The sequence below is a fragment of the Mirounga angustirostris genome, unplaced genomic scaffold (assembly GCF_029215605.1).
Source record: "Mirounga angustirostris isolate CCGP_5_RB_7025 unplaced genomic scaffold, mMirAng1.0.hap1 SCAF_6, whole genome shotgun sequence".
Classification (NCBI taxonomy): domain Eukaryota; kingdom Metazoa; phylum Chordata; class Mammalia; order Carnivora; family Phocidae; genus Mirounga; species Mirounga angustirostris.
The window spans coordinates 26,518,325-26,535,976 of NW_026991714.1; the positions used below are offsets into that span (position 1 = coordinate 26,518,325).

General features: G+C 42.5%; 2 protein-coding genes and 1 long non-coding RNA gene across 8 annotated transcripts in view; 1 reads left to right on the forward strand and 2 right to left on the reverse strand.

The window, feature by feature from the left end:
• Nucleotides 1-764: 764 nt before the first annotated feature.
• SNRPE (small nuclear ribonucleoprotein polypeptide E) lies at nt 765-6,625 on the reverse strand. Of its 3 annotated transcripts, XM_045870502.3 has the most exons (5): nt 6,442-6,625; nt 5,912-5,938; nt 4,543-4,605; nt 3,261-3,339; nt 765-985 (listed from the first exon to the last, which is right to left on the reverse strand). In XM_045870502.3, exons 1-5 carry the CDS (start codon nt 6,493-6,495, stop codon nt 930-932), a joined length of 279 nt encoding a protein of 92 aa, XP_045726458.1. In that variant the 5' UTR covers nt 6,496-6,625; the 3' UTR covers nt 765-929. The 3 variants fall into 3 exon arrangements, with proteins under 3 accessions (XP_045726458.1, XP_054362569.1, XP_064450040.1); XM_054506594.2 differs by lacking the exon at nt 5,912-5,938 and having other exon boundaries at nt 6,460-6,549; XM_064593970.1 differs by lacking the exons at nt 5,912-5,938; nt 6,442-6,625 and adding an exon at nt 5,703-5,747.
• Nucleotides 6,626-6,699: 74 nt separating this feature from the next.
• LOC129045697 (uncharacterized) lies at nt 6,700-17,212 on the forward strand. Its single transcript, XR_008505781.2, has 2 exons — nt 6,700-7,121; nt 13,248-17,212. It is a non-coding gene; the product is annotated as an uncharacterized LOC129045697 (long non-coding RNA).
• The window catches only part of ZC3H11A (zinc finger CCCH-type containing 11A), a 40,367-nt gene continuing 39,848 nt past the window's right edge, over nt 17,134-17,652 (reverse strand). For all 4 annotated transcript variants that reach the window (XM_064593968.1, XM_054506591.2, XM_054506590.2 and 1 more), the window contains one exon: nt 17,134-17,460. In XM_064593968.1, the coding sequence (XP_064450038.1) occupies nt 17,202-17,460 (259 nt within the window). In that variant the 3' untranslated portion in view covers nt 17,134-17,201. The remainder of the gene's footprint in view (nt 17,461-17,652) is intronic.

Sequence of the window (17,652 nt, forward strand, 5' to 3'; positions counted from 1 at the left end):
TGAGATCTTTTTTTAAAGTTTATGTAAGTAATCCCTACACCCAATATGGGGCTCAAACTCATGACCCCAAGATCAAGAGTCGCACATTCTACTGACTGAGCTAGCCAGGCGCCCCAAACTAGAACCACCCTAAGGAACTGGGGAAGATCTGTTCACATAATTCAATTAGGACGTAAGCAATTACTGGGGGAGGCACCAACATCTTTAGATTAAGAATAAGAGGCAGGTGTTGCAGATATTGCTCCAACTAACATACTATTACTCTGCTAACAATTTAGCAGCACTGCTTGTGGTCTTTTTCAGATTACCAATCTCACCAAGTCTCCATTCTGGTAACTGTTAACAGAACTCATTTTACATGTACTTTTAGGGCACTTTATTCTTTGCTTATACCCAAACACTTCTCACAGTGTGATCTTAGTGGTACAAGAAGTCACAGAGACCTCAGAGAGTTACTGTGAGAGTGCTAAGCAGAAACAGAAGCTGATCTAGCACGTCCAGCCTACTGTGGTCAAAAGGTCTTGTGTCCCAGCAGCTGGAATGAGAACTGCTGCTGAAGGCATGTATTAGTGCAGTAACCTCCTCTTCTCTACCACCCAGTATCAGGAGCTTACCTGTCAGGTAGAATTCCTACTCTTTGCCATGAAGAATCTATACATCAGGTTCTGGAAAAACAAATGCCCAGGGCAACTGCCACCCTCCAGAAAACTTAGCTGCCACTGAGTGAACGGTCTCTACCACTGGACAGAAAGAAACACTGTAAATTTTTAAATAAAAGCAATCCCACCGCATTTATTGTCCTCTGGTAATAACATAAAGGTAATCAAAATAACACAAACAAATGTTTTAGAACTACACTCACAACAAAGGACATCTAAAAAAACAAACTACATGGCCTTCTCAAGAATTTCTCACTTCACAGATCATTTCTAGTTGGAGACACTCTGGAGCAGGGTAATATTATCTCCTTTTAGCATGATCCGACCTGCAACACAAAATTAAAAAAAGAAAAAAAGCTATTAATAGCCATTCAGACAAGTGTGTAACCACCATTTAGCCTCAGAATTTTGGATCATATTTAAGCAATTCTGAAAATGCTTTCTCTCTTGAGCAGGTATGTGAAGATTTTCAAATATCCATATATTGAAAGACTGTGGATATTAGAGCCTATGAACTTTTCCAGCAATAACCTAATGAAGGTAGAGAAATGTTATTTTATGAAAAAGAGTTTCTATAGACTAAGTCAAATGAATAGATCTACCCCAACATATCCCACACTGCTCTGAGTTTGTAGAAGTTGGGGAACAGATTATGTATCAAGTTTAAAAAAATGCAGCATACTGCAGTACCATTCTTAGAATTCTCAGTATATTAAAGACTCCATCCTGCAATTAATAAACCTGTTTGAGCTTTACCCAACATTTCCTAATCTTACTTGAGCAGAGAATACTTTTTTTCCTGAGAATGTCCATAAATATTTTTTAATATTTATATTAAATATAAAGTTAGTTTGAGAAATGCTCATCAACCCCAATAGATTAAATGGTTTCACTTCCCGAGACTTCTGCGACAGGTAATATTAATCTATTCTATAGGATAAATACTACCACGGGAATTCAACACTGCAAATGATCTATAAGTAATAGGATGTCAATAAGGCTAGTTTGCCCTTCTTGGCAAGACAAGTTTAAATGTGAAAATCCAAGCTTTCACAAAAATAGCCTAAGCAGAAGGCAGCATAGCAAAACACCGTACCACTTCTCAGATTCTACTTTCCACATATCTACTTTAGGATCAAGAGAATCCTCAGGGTTTGGAAAAAAGAGGCACCTGAAGCCTACCACAGATAAAAGTACTAATGTGAACTGGGGCATTAAACAATTAAAAACAAAGTATCTAAATAAACTTCAAATGAATAGGATTTTAAAAGGAAGGACTCAGTTTGTCTTGTTGAAGTCATGAATCCTAAAGACCCTTTGTTACTGGGTTAAGAAACTGCATTCATTATTTAAATATTTTTGAGTTTCTACTACATGGCAGGCACTGAATTAGGCAGCAGGCTTATTAGAGAGCCAAAAAAGAAAGGACTTAGGAGCATCTGGCCCAGTGAGAGAGACATTAATAAAATAACCCCACTAATGAGTGTTTTACTATAAATTTGGAGAACACAGCACACGCTGCCTCCCCCATCCCTACCCCAGTAAAACCAAACCAAACCCTGATATTTGACATTTGAGTCCTAAAGACAGAAAACAGCATATACAAAGATTTACAGTGGGGTAAATGTGCAGATTCAAAGAACTGAAAGAACACGATGTGGATGAAACTCAGAAAATGAAGCTGAGTGCTACAAAACAAGCAGAGGGAAAAAAGGCCAGATCATGAAGAACCTTGCAGAATGCATTAAAGATTTTCTTGTCCTCCTAGCAACAGGAAGTCACTGAAGGATTTCAAATAAAAGGACGACGAGGTCAGACTGGTGCTTTTAAAAGGTAACTGCAGCCTGCAGAGCAAACTGGAGGGGGATGAGGTAGTTACAAAGAAATCAATCAGTAAACTGAATGGAGGTTGGTACCATTCAGTAAGGTAGGAAACACTAAAATAGCTCCAAAAGAATGTAAGGGGTGGGAAGTGAGTTTGATTTCTCACATGCTAACTTTAAGGAGTCTTTGAGACATTCAGGCAGAAATGTTGAATAGGCTCAGAGAGGTCTAGGGCTACAGAGATAAATCTGAGGCCAATATATAGATGGTAATTGAAGGTAGAGTCTTGAGTGCCTTAGTAAATAACACCGAATGACAAGAGGACCTACAACTAAGCCTGGAGCAACTCAAAACATTTAATGGCTGGGTCTCAAAGAACGAATATACAAAAGTCTGAAAAGGAATAAACAGAAATGAAAAGTGACGATCTGAGTATAGTGCCACAGAGCCAAGGGAACAAAGTGTTTTAAGGTGGGAGTGGCCAACAGTGCCAAATGCTGTTCAGAGTTTGATGAGGACTAATATTGACCATTAGATTTAACATCATTTGGGTCTTTGGTGACCTTGGTGAGAGCTGTCTGAGTGGAAAAACAAAAGCAGAAATGGGAGTGGGGTTAGCTGTTAAGTGGCAGAGGATAATTTCAAGAGTGAACTACTCCCTCACATAGTAAATTCTCAAGTGCAAACTAAATTTAAACATGAACTGAGCTGCAACTCATTCTATTCTGCAAGTGAATAAAAATTTCCACAATTCCCAAAGGCCATCTATATTCTTACCCAGTTGTTTTCTTGACTTTGTTTTAGAATGAATCTCTTCGGCATCATCTAATACGAGGTTCATGTACTCATCAAAACCCTAGAAAAATAAGCCAACTGTCATTTTCAAGTAAAATCATACCCAACCACTCCAGATGAATACACCAACCTAGATACAGAAATGCCAACTAATTTCAGAAACTCACCTCTCCACTGATTTTTAAGCTAAAACACCACCTCCCTCCCAAAGCCTCTTTTTAAATAACAAGAAAGCCAGAATGTACTACAAATTACCTCTGGAGCCTTTTGGACTTAAGATTTGATTAGCTATGCCTAAGAGCCATGGTCTCTTTCTTTTATAACTTGTCCAATATAGTTACGTGTGTACATATATGAATTAACTTCCACTGCCACCAGTCTTCCCACGTTCCTTACAAAACACTCTTGCCACTACCCATAACGTTTATTTTTCTACCCATAAACAGGGAAGGGGAGATTATTGATGCAATCTACAATATCTAAAGGTAATATCAAAGTGTGCTAATGTCCTAACATAATACTTTTCAGCCATATTTTATGTTTCTTTAAAACATTACTTAGGGGCGCTTGGGTGGCTCAGTCAGTTAAGTGTCTGCTTTTGGCTCAGGTCATGATCTCGGTGTCCTGGGATCAAGCCCTATGTCAGGCTCCCTGCTCAGTGGGGAGTCTGCTTCTTCCTCTCCCTCTGCTCCTCCACCCACTTGGGCATTCACGTTCTCTTGCTCTCAAATAAGTAAACAAAATCTTAAAACATTATTTAGAGATGGGATGCCTGGGAGGCGCAGTTAGTTGGGCATCTGATCAGGCCCCTAGTCTGGCTCTGCACTCAGCTTGAATTTCTCTACCTCTCCCTCTGCCCCTCCCCACCTCCCTGTCTCTAAAATACCCCCCCACACACACACATTATTTAGGGTATTCTGCTATCCTGAAAATCTTATTTAACTAACCCCACCCAGCTCTATTCAGGTATCACCTAATATAGAACTAATACACCATTAATTTTCACCCCACTCTAATTTTATTTCTTTTGTCCCCTCCTTCAAATACTAACACTGTTATTTAAATAATTTAAAAAAATTAATTTTCCCTCTTTTACGAATGACCCAACCGCCATCAAATAGAACAACGAGACAAGGATAGTGGCCCTGAAGAATTTTGCTTGGGTTGGGTCTTTGACTTTTTGTACACTGCTCTGGCTGGGCATTTTTGTGAAATCGTTTTCTGTGAACAAACTGCTATGAGATAAAACATCCTGGGTACTCACAATGATACAGCCCTCTATTCGCATGTTCACTTGCTCATAAAGCCACACCTGAATTCGAGATCTCTGAAAAAAAACATTGTTATGTTAAAAAAACAAGTAAACAAAACCCAATCACTCTGGTCAAACAATAAAGAAATATGGCTCCTAAAGAAAACCTTAAAAAGTAAAAGCCAAGAATTTTAACTACTTGAATCATATCCAAGAATTGATAACCAAGACTAATTACTTGCCAAGAAACATTCTCAATAAATGCTATATTGGGACTAAGTTAATAATTTTCCTGTGATCTTGGGACTCAATCATATTTCTTACTGCTTCTCATCTCAATGCATTTAGACTGCAAATTGACACTGTAGCACAAAGCAGTAATTTCCAATGATCAAGGGCTTCTTTCTTATCTGCTATAGCAAAATCCAGCTTCAAAACAGCTTTCTCTAAGGTTCCTGGCTTCCCTCACATTTAACAACCAGGGGAAGGACCCTCAAATCTGGTGATTAAAAATTACAATGGCTTGGGGCAACTGGCTGGCTCAGCTGGTGAAGCGTGTGACTCTTGATCTTGGGGTTGTGGGTTGGAGCCCCAGGCTGGGTGTAGAGATTACTTAAAAAAAAAAAAAAAAAAACTACAATAGCTTGAAATTAATCTGTTTCCAACTATGTTATCACATACTAAAATTTGTCAGAGTAACAGAAACTACATTTTGTTTCCAAACTAATTTAAATACTTTGCCCTACCACCTCACAATGTGAGTTGCTAAAAATCCCCCCAAAGGAAAGCAGGCTGTCACAACAGCCTCCGAACCTATCCCTCCCCTCTTCCTTTTTTGGCATCTTTTCTATATTTAAGTCATCCCCTCCCACCTTACTAGGTGGTTTAAAGTAGATAGGATTCTTCTTCCAATGTTTCATCCCAGGGCAAAGAAAGGAGAGAGGTTCCAATGTTCTAGCCATAATTACTACCAACAAAAGTACCCAAATACCAGTCATGTCTGCCAGTAATTATTTTGAAATTAGTGATTTTGGTCTTGCAAAGTAATGATGACATAATTCTTTCAATGCTTGGGGTTGACATTTCATGACATTAGCGTTTTCCCTGAGCCCCTTCCACTCAAATACCCCTCCAATCTCTAGTTTCACTTACTATTAATTTTTAAAAGTTACCTCGCCACGCAACGTGGGGCTCGAACTCATGACTCCAAGATCAAGAAAGAGTCACTTGCTCTACCGACTGAGCCGGCCAAGCTCCCCAGTTCCACCTATTTTTAACTCTAGAACACGCTGATCAGACAGGATGACACAAATAGCCAAATAAATTCACGTTTTACTTAAAAAGGAATTACAAAACAACAAAGAACAGGTAACTTACGTACATTTTGCAAGTATCTGAAGATGAGGTTCTGTACCAATGGTTAAGGAAAAAATACACGCACAGAGTAGCCGATGCTCCCAGACACCGGTCGATCCTACCCCCATCTCGCCCTTGCTTTCTGAACACGAGGTGTGGTGCCCATGCAACGAACAGTGTCCAGCTAGGCACTGGTTAGGGGTTCCCGAAAGGTCCTGAAGGAATCCCCGCCCACTCTTACTCTCCTGGAATTTCTTGGTGCCGACATCTTCCTCCTCCCCGAGACCGACGACTCCCACTTTCACTCAGTTCCTAATTAAAGCTGTCTTCCTTTCGCTCATCCGCGCCACGCCTGCACTTCCCACCGCAGGAGTCGGCCCAAGCCCACCTCCCACCGGGTCTTCAACTACCCGCGCTTTCTCCCGGCCACGGTCGCCCCGGGGGCTCATGGGATGTGGGTCCGCACTCCGCTCCCTCAGGCCTGCTCTCGGTCTGCTCCCTCGCCCCCCGTTTTCTGGTCCGAACCTCCTAGTCCTGACATCCTGCGTAGGATACGATGGGCTGAACCATCACCTTCTGCACTTTTTGGCCCTGGCCACGGTACGCCATGGTGGAAGCCGACAAAGACCGCGCGCTACCTCAGAGAGCAACTTCCGGAATAAAGAACCGGAAGCGGAAGTGTATGGCGCCCGCGAGGTGACCTGGGGCGGCTCCTGGGAAATGCCTCTCTAGCATGGGTGTTGCTTTTCTCTGTGCTCTATATCCCCTGAGGGAAGCCAGAAGGAGGCTGTGCGCTTTAGAACGTGAGTCGGTCCTGTAGCGCCACCTGGAGGGAGACGGGAGGAGGCGCCGAGGGGCTTCGCTTGTGTGGCCGCCGCGGGAAGCGGCGCGGACTCCGGCGCCATCACGGCTCCGTTTTCTGTGTCGGCTTTAACAGTCGAGTGGTCACACTGCCTGTTTCCCTGGAATTTAGGCATGGTGGGACGCATCGCCGTCTAGAGGGTATGGCGGCGAGAAGCCCCAGTTCGGGGGGGGGGGGCCCACCTGGCCCTCACAGCCACAGACAATCCGAATTCAAAAGCCAGGCGCTGTGGTTCGCTGTGTAGCCGATTCCACTCCCGTCTCCTTTGTGGGGCGTTACTGTAAGGTGGCGACAGGGCCTGGCTAGCGGGAAAGCCCTGAAATCTGATGGCTGGGCCCAAATGCAACTCGCTTACGGCGTGTTTGACCAAGGGGTAAGTTTCTCAGCCTTCCCGTGTCTCGGCTTCGTTGTCACCAAGATGGAGATGACAGGGTCTTTGGTCGCGAGGTTGGAGATTTCAGTGAAGGAGCAGCATGTGCGTGGACTCAGCAAGGCCTCCGTGTTGGAACACATCGTTTCCAGGGTAACACAGCTGGAAGGGAGGAGCTGGAATCTGTTAGGTTTTGTCAGTGGCTTGAGGCCTGGCCGAAATGGTTATTTGACCAGAATACCCATTTTACGGATGGAGAAACTGAAGATCGGAGTTGAAGGGATTCCTCCAAGGGGACAGGGGCAAGTGGCAGAACCATAACTTGCTTAACTGAGGTCTTCTGTTGAGGATGATTTTAATACTGACCTCATAAAAATGTTGAGATCAAAGGATATGAAAGTGAGTTTTGAAATATAAAGAGCTAGAAACTGCATGGGATAATTGTTAAAAAAAAAAAGCCCCCCCCCCCCCCCCCCCCCCGCACAATCCCAATAGAGGGTTATGTTGTCCACAAAGTAAACAGGGGATCAGTTGAATTCAAAGGTGGCATGGATGGAAGAAACTATCATACCTGTCTCATTTCAGATGCAGAGATGCTTAGCTACACTTGCAATTTCCTATCTCTGAAGTCATGATTCCTAAACTTTTGGGGATTGATAACCTATAACCAGTCATCTGACTATAAAACTCATGAGATTTGTTCTTTCCTTTATTTTTAAAGATTTATTTATTTATTTTAGAAAGAGAGAAAGAGGGAGAGAGAGAATCTCAGGCCGACTCCCTGCTGAGCGCAGAGCCTGATGCAGGGGTCTATCTCAAGACCCTGAGATCATGACCTGAGCCAAAATCAAGAGTGGGATGCTTAACTGGAGCCACCCAGGTGCCCTTATTTTTTCTTTTAAGTGATTTTGCTTTTTTACATTTAAATCTTTTTCCATCTAAAATGTTATCCCAGTATATCCTAGAACTGATACAACTTTATAATATCTAGACGGCTACTCAGTTTTACCATTACCATTTACAGAAAAAAACTATTGTTCCCCATTTAATTTAAAATGGCACATTTATAGGGTGCCTGGGTGGCTCAGTCCATTAAGCATCTGCCTTTGGCTTAGGTCGTGATCCCAGGGTCCTGGGATCGAGCCCCACATCCAGCTGCCTGCTCCATGGGAAGCCTGCTTCTCTCTCTCCCACTCCCCCTGCTTGTGTTCCCTCTCTCGCTGTGTCTCTCTCTGTCAAATAAATAAATGAATAAAATCTTTAAAAAATTTTTTTAAAAAATAAAATGCCACATTTATAATATACAACTGTATGTATATATGTATAGTTTATATTTTGCCCAATTGATCTTTGTGTCTATTTATGAACCAGTGTCACTCTTAAAAGTCCTGTATGATATTTCCTTATTTGGTAGGACTAGAAGTCGGTAGAACTTTCTTAGCTGTTCTTATTTATTTTTCTTACAAACTTTAGAATTAACTTATCTAATTAAAAGAATCCTTTTGGTATTTTTACTGTGATTACATTAAACTTGAGAAAAACTTAGAATCAATTTTTTTAAACTACCTGATGTCTATTTGTTCAAATTTCCCTTTGAGTCTTTGGGAATATTTCAGTTTTCTTTAGTTTTTAGTTTCTTCTTGCTAGTTTATCGAGTTTAATCATAGACATTGCCTCTTTCTTCTTAACAATTGTCTCTTCCTCAGGTGTATGCTCTCGCTGGTTTTTAGAAGAAAAAGTGATAAATTCAATTATGCAAAAATCACACAAAGTTTTGGGTGACTAAAACACCACCACAGTAAGCAGAGTCAAAGATCAGGGAGACGTATGTTTGTACCACATCAAACACAAATGGCTAATTTTACTAGTATATAAAGAGCTTTAAAAAAAAAATGCTTTTCTCGTCTCTATTGCTGTGAAAGAAATATTTCAAAACTTGGTAGCTTAGAACAACAACAACAACTATTTTGTTATAATTCATGATTTTGTGAGTCAAGAATTTGGGCAGCTCTCAGTTGGGCATTTTTTTTTGCTCCAGAAGGCATATTTAAGGGTTTGGGGGGTGTGTGTGTTTGGAAAGCTGGTCTCACTTGGGTCTGTCTCCACGTCTGTGCAGCCTCAGGGCCTCACACCTGGTCTCTCTTGCAGAGTAGGATGCTTTCTTTCTTTTTTTTAAAGAGAGAGTGTGAGCGCATGCCTGTTGGGGTGGGGGGCAGAGGGAGAGAGAGAATCTTAAGAGAGAGAATCCACCCAGTGTGGAGCCAATGAGGTGGTGGCGGTGGGGGGGGGGGGGGCGCTCAATCTCATGACCCTGAGATCATGACCTGAGTCGAAATCAAGAGTTAGATGCTTAACCAACTGAGCTACCCAGGCACCCCTAGGATGCTTTCTTAAATGGTAGCCCAGGCCTCCAAAAAACCAAAGCTGAAGCCAACAGTACCTTTTAAAGGCCAGGCTTGGAACTAGTATACAGTTCACACCTCAGGCCAGATTCAAATGCTGGAAAAAGAGAGCCCACCTCTGTTAAAGGTTAAAGAACTTGCAGCCACAAACTGACACAAAGATCCGAAATAAAAATTGGCAATGGAGGTGGGTGAACAATCAGTTTATAGTAAAGGAAATATAGATGGTCTTCCAACATATGAAAAGATGCCCAACTTCACTCATTATGAGGCATGCACGTTAAACTACACTGAGAAGCCATAGACAAAGATCGAAGAGTGGTGGAAATAGAAATTATTAAACTGCACTATTAGATATTCAATCCTACAGGTAAACTTACATGTGTGATATAATGTAATCATTGCAGCATTGTTTAAAATAACAAGGCAGGGGCGCCTGGGTGGCTCAGTCGTTAAGCGTCTGCCTTCCACTCAGGTCATGATCCCAGGGTCCTGGGATAGAGCCCCGCATCAGGCTCCCTGCTTGGAGGGAAGCCTGCTTCTCCCTCTGCCACTCCCCCTGCTTGTGTTCCCTCTCTTGCTGTCTCTCTCTGACAAATAAATAAAATCTTTAAAAATAAATAAATAAATAAATAAATAAATAAATAAATAAATAAATAAATAAATAAATAAAAATAACAAGGCAGTGGGCTCCTGGGTGGCTCCATCGATTAATCATCTGCCTTCGGCTCAGGTGATGATCCCAGGGTCCTGAGATCGAGTTCCGCATCCCGCTCCCTGCTCAGTGGGGAGTCTGCTTCTCCTTCTGCCCCTCCCCCCCGCTCATGTTCTTTCTCACTCTCGAATAAATAAATAAAATCTTAAAAAAAAATCATAAGAGAAAATAAAATTTACAGTGTACTGTACATACATTCATTGAAAAAAACCTGAGTATAGGCTAGCCAGGCTGGGAGGGGACAGGGTGGTGGCAGGCCTGGCCCCAATATAGTGCTGTTCTGTAGCCTGGAGGCCTTGGTTTAGCAGGGGCAGCCCCCAGGTGCGCCTGTGGGCTGTGACAAGGGCCTGGATGCGTAGTACATCTGCCCCAGTGGCCTGGAGGTATACCACAGGCCTATGGCCATGGGCAGCTGCAGCCATACGTGAGTTCACTGGCCTCTGGGAGACCAGTGCACAGAGAACTAAGGGATCAGGGCTCCCTATGCAGTGCCATCCCTCCCCTTTGGGCTTTTGCCTCAGCCCACCCTCCTGCCTGCCAGCCTTTGGCACTCAACTTGATCACCCCGTAGGCACACAGGGTGACCTACTGCCCTGCCCAGTCCTGGGGCTTCCAGGGGCTGCTGAGGGCCTCAGAGGCCTCCCGAGGGAATTCAGAGGGTGGCAGCCTTGATGCCTGCATCAGTTGCCTTCTGTTGGGTCCCTTGAAGACTGGGTTGGGCATTTGTAGATAAATGCCTTGTGGCTTTTGCTGTCAACTCTTTTAAAAAAATCCATATATGAGTGGATCTGTGTAGTTCAAACCGGTGTTGTTCAAGGGTCAACTGTATCACCAGTTCCATAAATTCATTAGGTAGTGGAAGGTACTATGAAACTAGTTTCCCTTTTTAAGTTACAACTAATCATAACATCCTTGCAAAATTTGAGATTTTCATGACACTCCCAGAGGTGTCTGTAAAATAGCCTTAATTAAGAATTTCTGGTCCAGAGGCACCTGGGTGGCTCAGTCGTTAAGCGTCTGCCTTCGGCTCAGGTCATGATCCCAGGGTCCTAGGATCAAGCCCTGCATCAGGCTCCCTGCTCCGTGGGAAGCCTGCTTCTCCCTCTCCTGCTCCCCCTGCTTGTGTTCCCTCTCTCGCTGTGTCTCTCTCTGTCAAATAAATAAAATCTTAAAAAAAAAAAAAAAATCACTGGTCCAAAGAGATATACCCTGAGTGGCGCCTGGCCGGCTCATTCGGTGGAGCGTGCAACTCTTGATCTTGGGGTTGTGAGTTTGAGCCCCAGCTGGGTGTAGAGATTACTTAAAAATAAAATCTTTAGGGCGCCTGGGTGGCTCAGTCGGTTGAGCGACTGCCTTCGACTCAGGTCATGATCCCAGGGTCCTGGGATCGAGCCCCGCATCGGGCTCCCTGCTCGGCGGGGAGCCTGCTTCTCCCTCTCCCACTCCCCCTGCTTGTGTTCCCTCTCTCGCTGTGTCTCTCTCTGTCAAATAAATAAATAAAATCTTTAAAAAACAACAAATACCAAAGAGATATACCCTAAGAAAAGAGTCAGTTCCGGGCCTCCGAAATACTGATCCTTCCTCTTAGCTTGAAGTTCCTTCCATCTCACAGCTTGCTGAACAGCTGTTATTGATAAGCATTCCAAAGAATGGGGTTGCAAAGACAGGGGCAGTCTAGCAAAGATGGGTATATAGCCCCTGACACGGGTATATGGGCCAAGAGCTTTTTCATTCATTCAGCAAATGTTTATTGAATGCCTTTTGTTATGGGCTGAAGTGTGCTCCCTGAAATGCCTATGTTGAAGCTCTAACCCCCCAGCATCTCAGAATGTGACTGTAGTTGGAGATAGGCCCTAATCCAAGATGACTGGTGTCCTTATAGAGCCATTAAAACAGACATGTACACGTAGAGGAAAGACCACATGAGGACAGTGAGAAGGCGGCACCTGCAAACCAGAGAGAAGCCTCAGAAAAAAATTTTCGAACACTTTCTCTTGGACTTCTAGCCTCCAGAACTGAGAGAAAATAAATTTCTGTTGTTTAAACCATCCAGTCTGTGGTATTTTGTTACGATACTAGTTACTGAGAATATATAGGTCAGTAAGAATCTGTCTCAAGTTTCTATTCTGCTGAGGAGGATGGACAGGTAAACAATTTTAAAACGGTGGGGGTAAACAAATAGTGTATGCCTAGTGGATGGGCACCAAACCCCAATTTGGGGAGAGGAAGAACAGAGTGTTGGGAGAGTAGCCTGGAGGCCATAGGATGTGTAGGAGTTAGCCAAAAGAAGAGACTTCTAGGGAGAAAGACAGCGTTAACAAAGGCAAAGGGCTGGAGAGAGATTAGTGTTCAAGGGAAGTGGACAGCTTGTAGTTTTGCTGGAGTGGAGAGCATCAAGGGTGAGGCAGGAGGCTGGGAGGACAGGGCCTTGCATGCCATGCTAAGGGACCTAAATATAATTGTGGAGGGAGAGGGAAAGATTGGAAGACTTTTCAAAGCAGTGACTCAGATTTGCATTTAAAATCTTTGATTAAAAGATCAGTTTACACTTAAGCCAAGAATGGCTGACAGCAAATTGAGAGCAAGAATAAGACAAAGCAGAGCCTGAGAAAGTACCAATGGGATGGTCAGGGGTCACGTCAGCAAACCTTACCTGCTGTGTTGGCCTTGTTAGCAGCTCACACCATCTCCTTTGCCAGGCAAGCAACACAAAACTCCAGCTCTGACACCTCAAGGAAGCCTTTCCTGACCGGTCTCAAACTGACTTCTCATTCCCTCTATAGCACCATCTACTTATACTTGCACCTACTTCATTTCTGATACCTTTCTCTTAAAAGTACTTCCTTTTTCTTGGGCAGGGGTTTGCATCATACTCCTCTCCCTGGTGACAGTAATGTTAAGTGATGGTTAGAATTTAGGTTCTATTTTGAGTCTCTTCAAGGGGTGGGAGTCCAAAATACTTTGTGGCAGTTATGCTGATGTATTAATTTCACATTCCCTTGTTTTTCTAAGCTCGGCCACCTTCCTTGAGATTCCCAACCCAAAGAAGGGACCTCCTTCACCATATACACCTGTCAGGTAACGATTCCTTCCATTTTGCTTCACTCTTCCCTTGAAATTTCTCCTCCCTTGTTTCCAGTCTTCTTGATCCAGCCAATTCCCTATTTCACTTATTTATTCAATAAACAAGAGGCTATTTGAATATTTTTTCTTCTCTTTCTTCAGAATCTGACTGGCTCTGCTTACCCTTACTCTTAACTCTGCAGGCTGTTGTCTTACTCCTGAGGACAAAGCAGACATGGAGTCAAAGACCCAAAAAACCCAGGGACAGGCAATGCCAAGTTTGAATCCACTGCTGCTTGCTCATCACCATAGATTCAGCCTCTGTAACACCTTAGCGGTTAAAAACAACCTAATACTTCCCTCTTAGGCCCCCAGGAAATCTTGTGACTGACTCCTTAATTTTTGCTGATTCTTTGCTCATTTTATTGTACAATGTTAAGAAAATGGTCAAGATCAAGAATTTTCTTTATGCTCATGCCCTTAACATCATTTTGCAAATTCAATTAAGTTGAAGCAGTTTGGAGAATAAGTTACTAATGCCATCAGATGTGTGGGTTGTGGGAACTTGCAAAGATTTAGCAAGCAGCTTCCTAAAACCAGATTTGAGAAATAAAGAGCTCTTGAAAGTCACTAAATCAAACTCAACTGCACATAGGAATATACTTTCTGACACTACGGTGGGGATATAAAGCAGCGATCTTCCAGTGCAGCATAGCATGTTGTATCAAAATGGGTATGTGAGTTAAGAGGTACATAATACTCAGTAAATGTTAATGGTTTTAAATATTAGACAGCAACTGGAGACCACCCATTTCCTGTTGCTAAACTGACAAAAAGCAGTCCATTTTAAAGAATTGCCGAAATATTCCGGCAAAATGAGGCCACAATTTTAGAAAAGTAACACTGTACTTTGATCAACATAGATTAAGCTTTATTTCTGAAACAGTATTAGTTATCAATCTAACTCTGTGGTGGTTTCAGAGATTGGAGAGGTGAAAATAAACTCTGTTTTGGTCATCTGAGAGGACCTATTAGAATTTGAAGTTAAGGTCAGAACTTTAGGGATCATTTATCTTGAGACAAAAACATGAGTCATAAACTATCTTGAAACTTCGGCTGTGGCCAAACTGCAACATTTGGACTCTTTTTTCTTTTTCTAAAGATTATTTGTCAGAGAGTACAAGCAGAGGGAGGAGGCGGCTCCCTGCTGAGCAAGGGGCCGGATGCGGGACTTGATCCCAGGGTTCTGGGATCATTACCTGAGCTGAAGGCAGATGCTTAACTGACTGATCCATCCAGGGGTCCCCATTTGGGCCCTCTTCTGTTAAAATTGAAAACCATAATCACTTAAAACCCAATACACAATCTGTTTCTGATTTTTTAAAAAAGATTATTTGAGAGAGAGGGCGTGTACACACAAGTGTGCACGAAGGGGGTTAGGGGCAAAGGGAGAAAATATCAAGCAGACTCCCTGCTAATGGGGGAGCCAGCCACCCAGAAGCCACCAATCTGTTTGCTTTTTGTGAAAAGTTGAACTTCAGACTACTATTAGAAAAAAAAAAATCTGTTGTTGGTAGCTAACAAATTTATGTGTATTCCCTTAAAAACTGGCATACCACTTAACACTTGGGACTTCTCTGTATGACTTCATGCTTGGAAGTTCTTAAATGAATCCATCTAAGATCACTTCTAAATCCTCTCTCCTTTAAAGAAATTAAATGGCATTGGGGTCCCCAGTGTCTTAGTCGTCAAACGTCCGACTCTTGATTTCCGTTCAGGTCTTGATCTCAGGGTCGTGAGATCAAGCCCTGCATCGGGCTCCGTGCTCAATGGGAATATGCTTGGGATTCTCCCTCCCCCTCTGCCCATCTCCCCACTGGTGTGCACATGCCCTCTAAAATAAAAAAATGAATCTTTTAAAAAAATTAATGGCATTACCTGAGTTACAATGATAAAATCTTCCCCATTTAATAATATTCCTTCTTTCCTAAAGTATATGCGGCTAAAACAGCATACTTGTGGGTAAGTTTGGCAATACGTCCTTGTGAGAAGTTTCTAAAGCCACATAGTATCTGTGAAATTGGAGCATTTACACAAGAGGCCAACAGCATTCTGACTGGACCCCCCCACTGAGGCAGCTCCTAGGCTGAAGTGATGTATGACCACTTAACTCATGAAGTCCAGACTTTCCTACACCAGTTTTATTTAAAACACAAATAAGTATTTCTCTTTCTTGTAATGGCAAATGGTTCAAATAATGCTGAACATGAATCATTGACTAATACAAGGACTTTAAATATGAAACAAAATTATTTTTAAAAAAGCAAAAGAATAAAGGTTATATACAAAAGGGACCTGGAATCTTTAAGCTGATTCCAAAAACAAAATGAGTAGAAAATCTGTGAAACCAGAACATTCCACCCTTGCTTTGGAGAAGGGCTATTATACAACATTCAGTCAGCTGAAGATGGATTGGTAGAGAGGTGTCTATACATAAATTTCAAGTCATTTTTGCTTGTGCAGAATCATCCAGATCTTCCCAAGACTGAATGGGCAGTCCTGTGGCTTTCTTCCTTTTCCATATTCCCAACAAGGCTACATGAGGTTCAACTCTTGATGAGCCGCTTACAACAGCAGTTCCTTAGGAGCCAACACGACAGGTGGATCAGATTTCCCTGTGAGAAACCAAACTGGCCACCTACGGCAAAGTATCAAGACGGACAGGTCCTTCTTTCCTCTTCCTTCCGATTATGTACAGTATGTCTCCTTTCAAGACTCTTATCCCCATCGTACTTGTTCCTTCACAAGTCTAAACCTTGAGGTGATATGAAGGAGACCGACATCAAGAAAAGAAAATTCAATTCAGAAACGAAGAAAACTGGAAGGTATACAATACACCCCCAGAGCATCTCAATCATCCCCGCTACAGTACAGTTCGGTGTACTGCTACAGTCCAGAGATAAATATTGGCAGCTTGGAGGAGTTCATCTGTTCCCCTCTGGTGGTTAAAGGGCACCAAATAAATAACTGGGCAAGAGGAGTTTGCTGGGAGAGTTAGAAATAAAAAACTAACCAATTTTAATCCCTGTGAGAATTCAATGCCAGTAGGAGGCAAGTATTGAAGAAGAGAAAGGACAACTTTCATGCTAAAAAAAGAATTCCTCTAATCATTATGTCACCATCTCTTATTAAGAATCCAGGGAATCCCAGAAATAGAAAATTAGTTTCAGAGGACCCCTGAGGCACTTTAAAGCCTTAAAAAATTACAGTAATAATAAATTAGCTATTGCTCTTCAGAGGCTGACAGAGCAGCAGAAGCATGGAAATCAGGTTCAAAAAGTTATGTCCAGATTACAAGCTTCCGGAGCTGCTCAGCCTTCTCTAAAGCTTAGTTGAATCTCCAAATACCTTTAAAAAAACATACAATTTAACACAGACAGAGTGGATCTTTTGTTTAGTGGTAGTGTGAAATTTGGTCCTCACTGGCAGCAGCTGGTCTTCATCCTTTTCAAACTCAGATTACATTAATAAGTACATTAAGACAATACATAAAAGAAATACTAGAGCAAAGAGGAAAAAAGCCCAAACTGACAAACACCTCAAGGAGTCACTAAGTTCTCTTGCACCCTTTGACTTGGCTCTCCCTCTCAGTTTTTCTGTGGAGAGGTGTAAGACAGTATTTTTCTCATAGATGCTAAACCATGGCATCGAATGGACAAAATGGTTATCAAGGGACTTCAAAAATCTGACCCCAAGGAATCCAGGACACATACAGGTAATTCAGAGGTATACTTCTGATTGGGGGCAAATTCTAGACTAAAGAAATGATCTTGGGTAAATGTTATAATAGATGAAACTAAGTCCAGTTTTTGTTTTTTTTTTTTTTTAAATGTTCTACTGCCTTCAGCTATCAATCATCTCTGATAGCTCAAGCAGAAGGTCATCTTCATCTTTCCCAGGATCCAAGTCGATCTCAGCTTCTAATTTGCCTCCTGAAATCTCCCATATTAGTTTCTCAAAATCATCCTCCACAGAAAGCGGGGGCTTTCCTGTTGAGGTGGAGCTCAGTCGGCGAGTTTTCGTGGCCATCTGAGATGAAGAAGGGCCAGATACTTCCGGTGGGGAGGAATTTGAAGAGGACTGGGTTGGAGGCAGCACAAGACTGCAAGGGAAAAAACCCAAAAGATTATTAGAAAACTGCCCTTTTTTTTTTTTTTTAAAGATTTTATTCATTTATTTGAGAGAGACAATGAGATAGAGAGAGCATGAGAGGGGATAGGGTCAGAGGGAGAAGCAGACTCCCCGCCGAGCAGGGAGCCCGATGCAGGACTCGATCCCAGGACTCCAGGATCAT

Bases quoted from the DNA above. Each gene is read 5' to 3' on its own strand.
- SNRPE (XM_045870502.3), bottom strand. From the start codon at position 6,495: ATGGCGTACCGTGGCCAGGGCCAAAAAGTGCAGAAGGTGATGGTTCAG. The intron at 5,939-6,441 runs GTATCCTACGCA...CCATTGGTACAG, and splicing joins AGGTGATGGTTCAGCCCATC to AACCTCATCTTCAGATACTT. The intron at 3,340-4,542 runs GTGAGTACCCAG...TTATTTTTCTAG, and splicing joins GAATAGAGGGCTGTATCATT to GGTTTTGATGAGTACATGAA.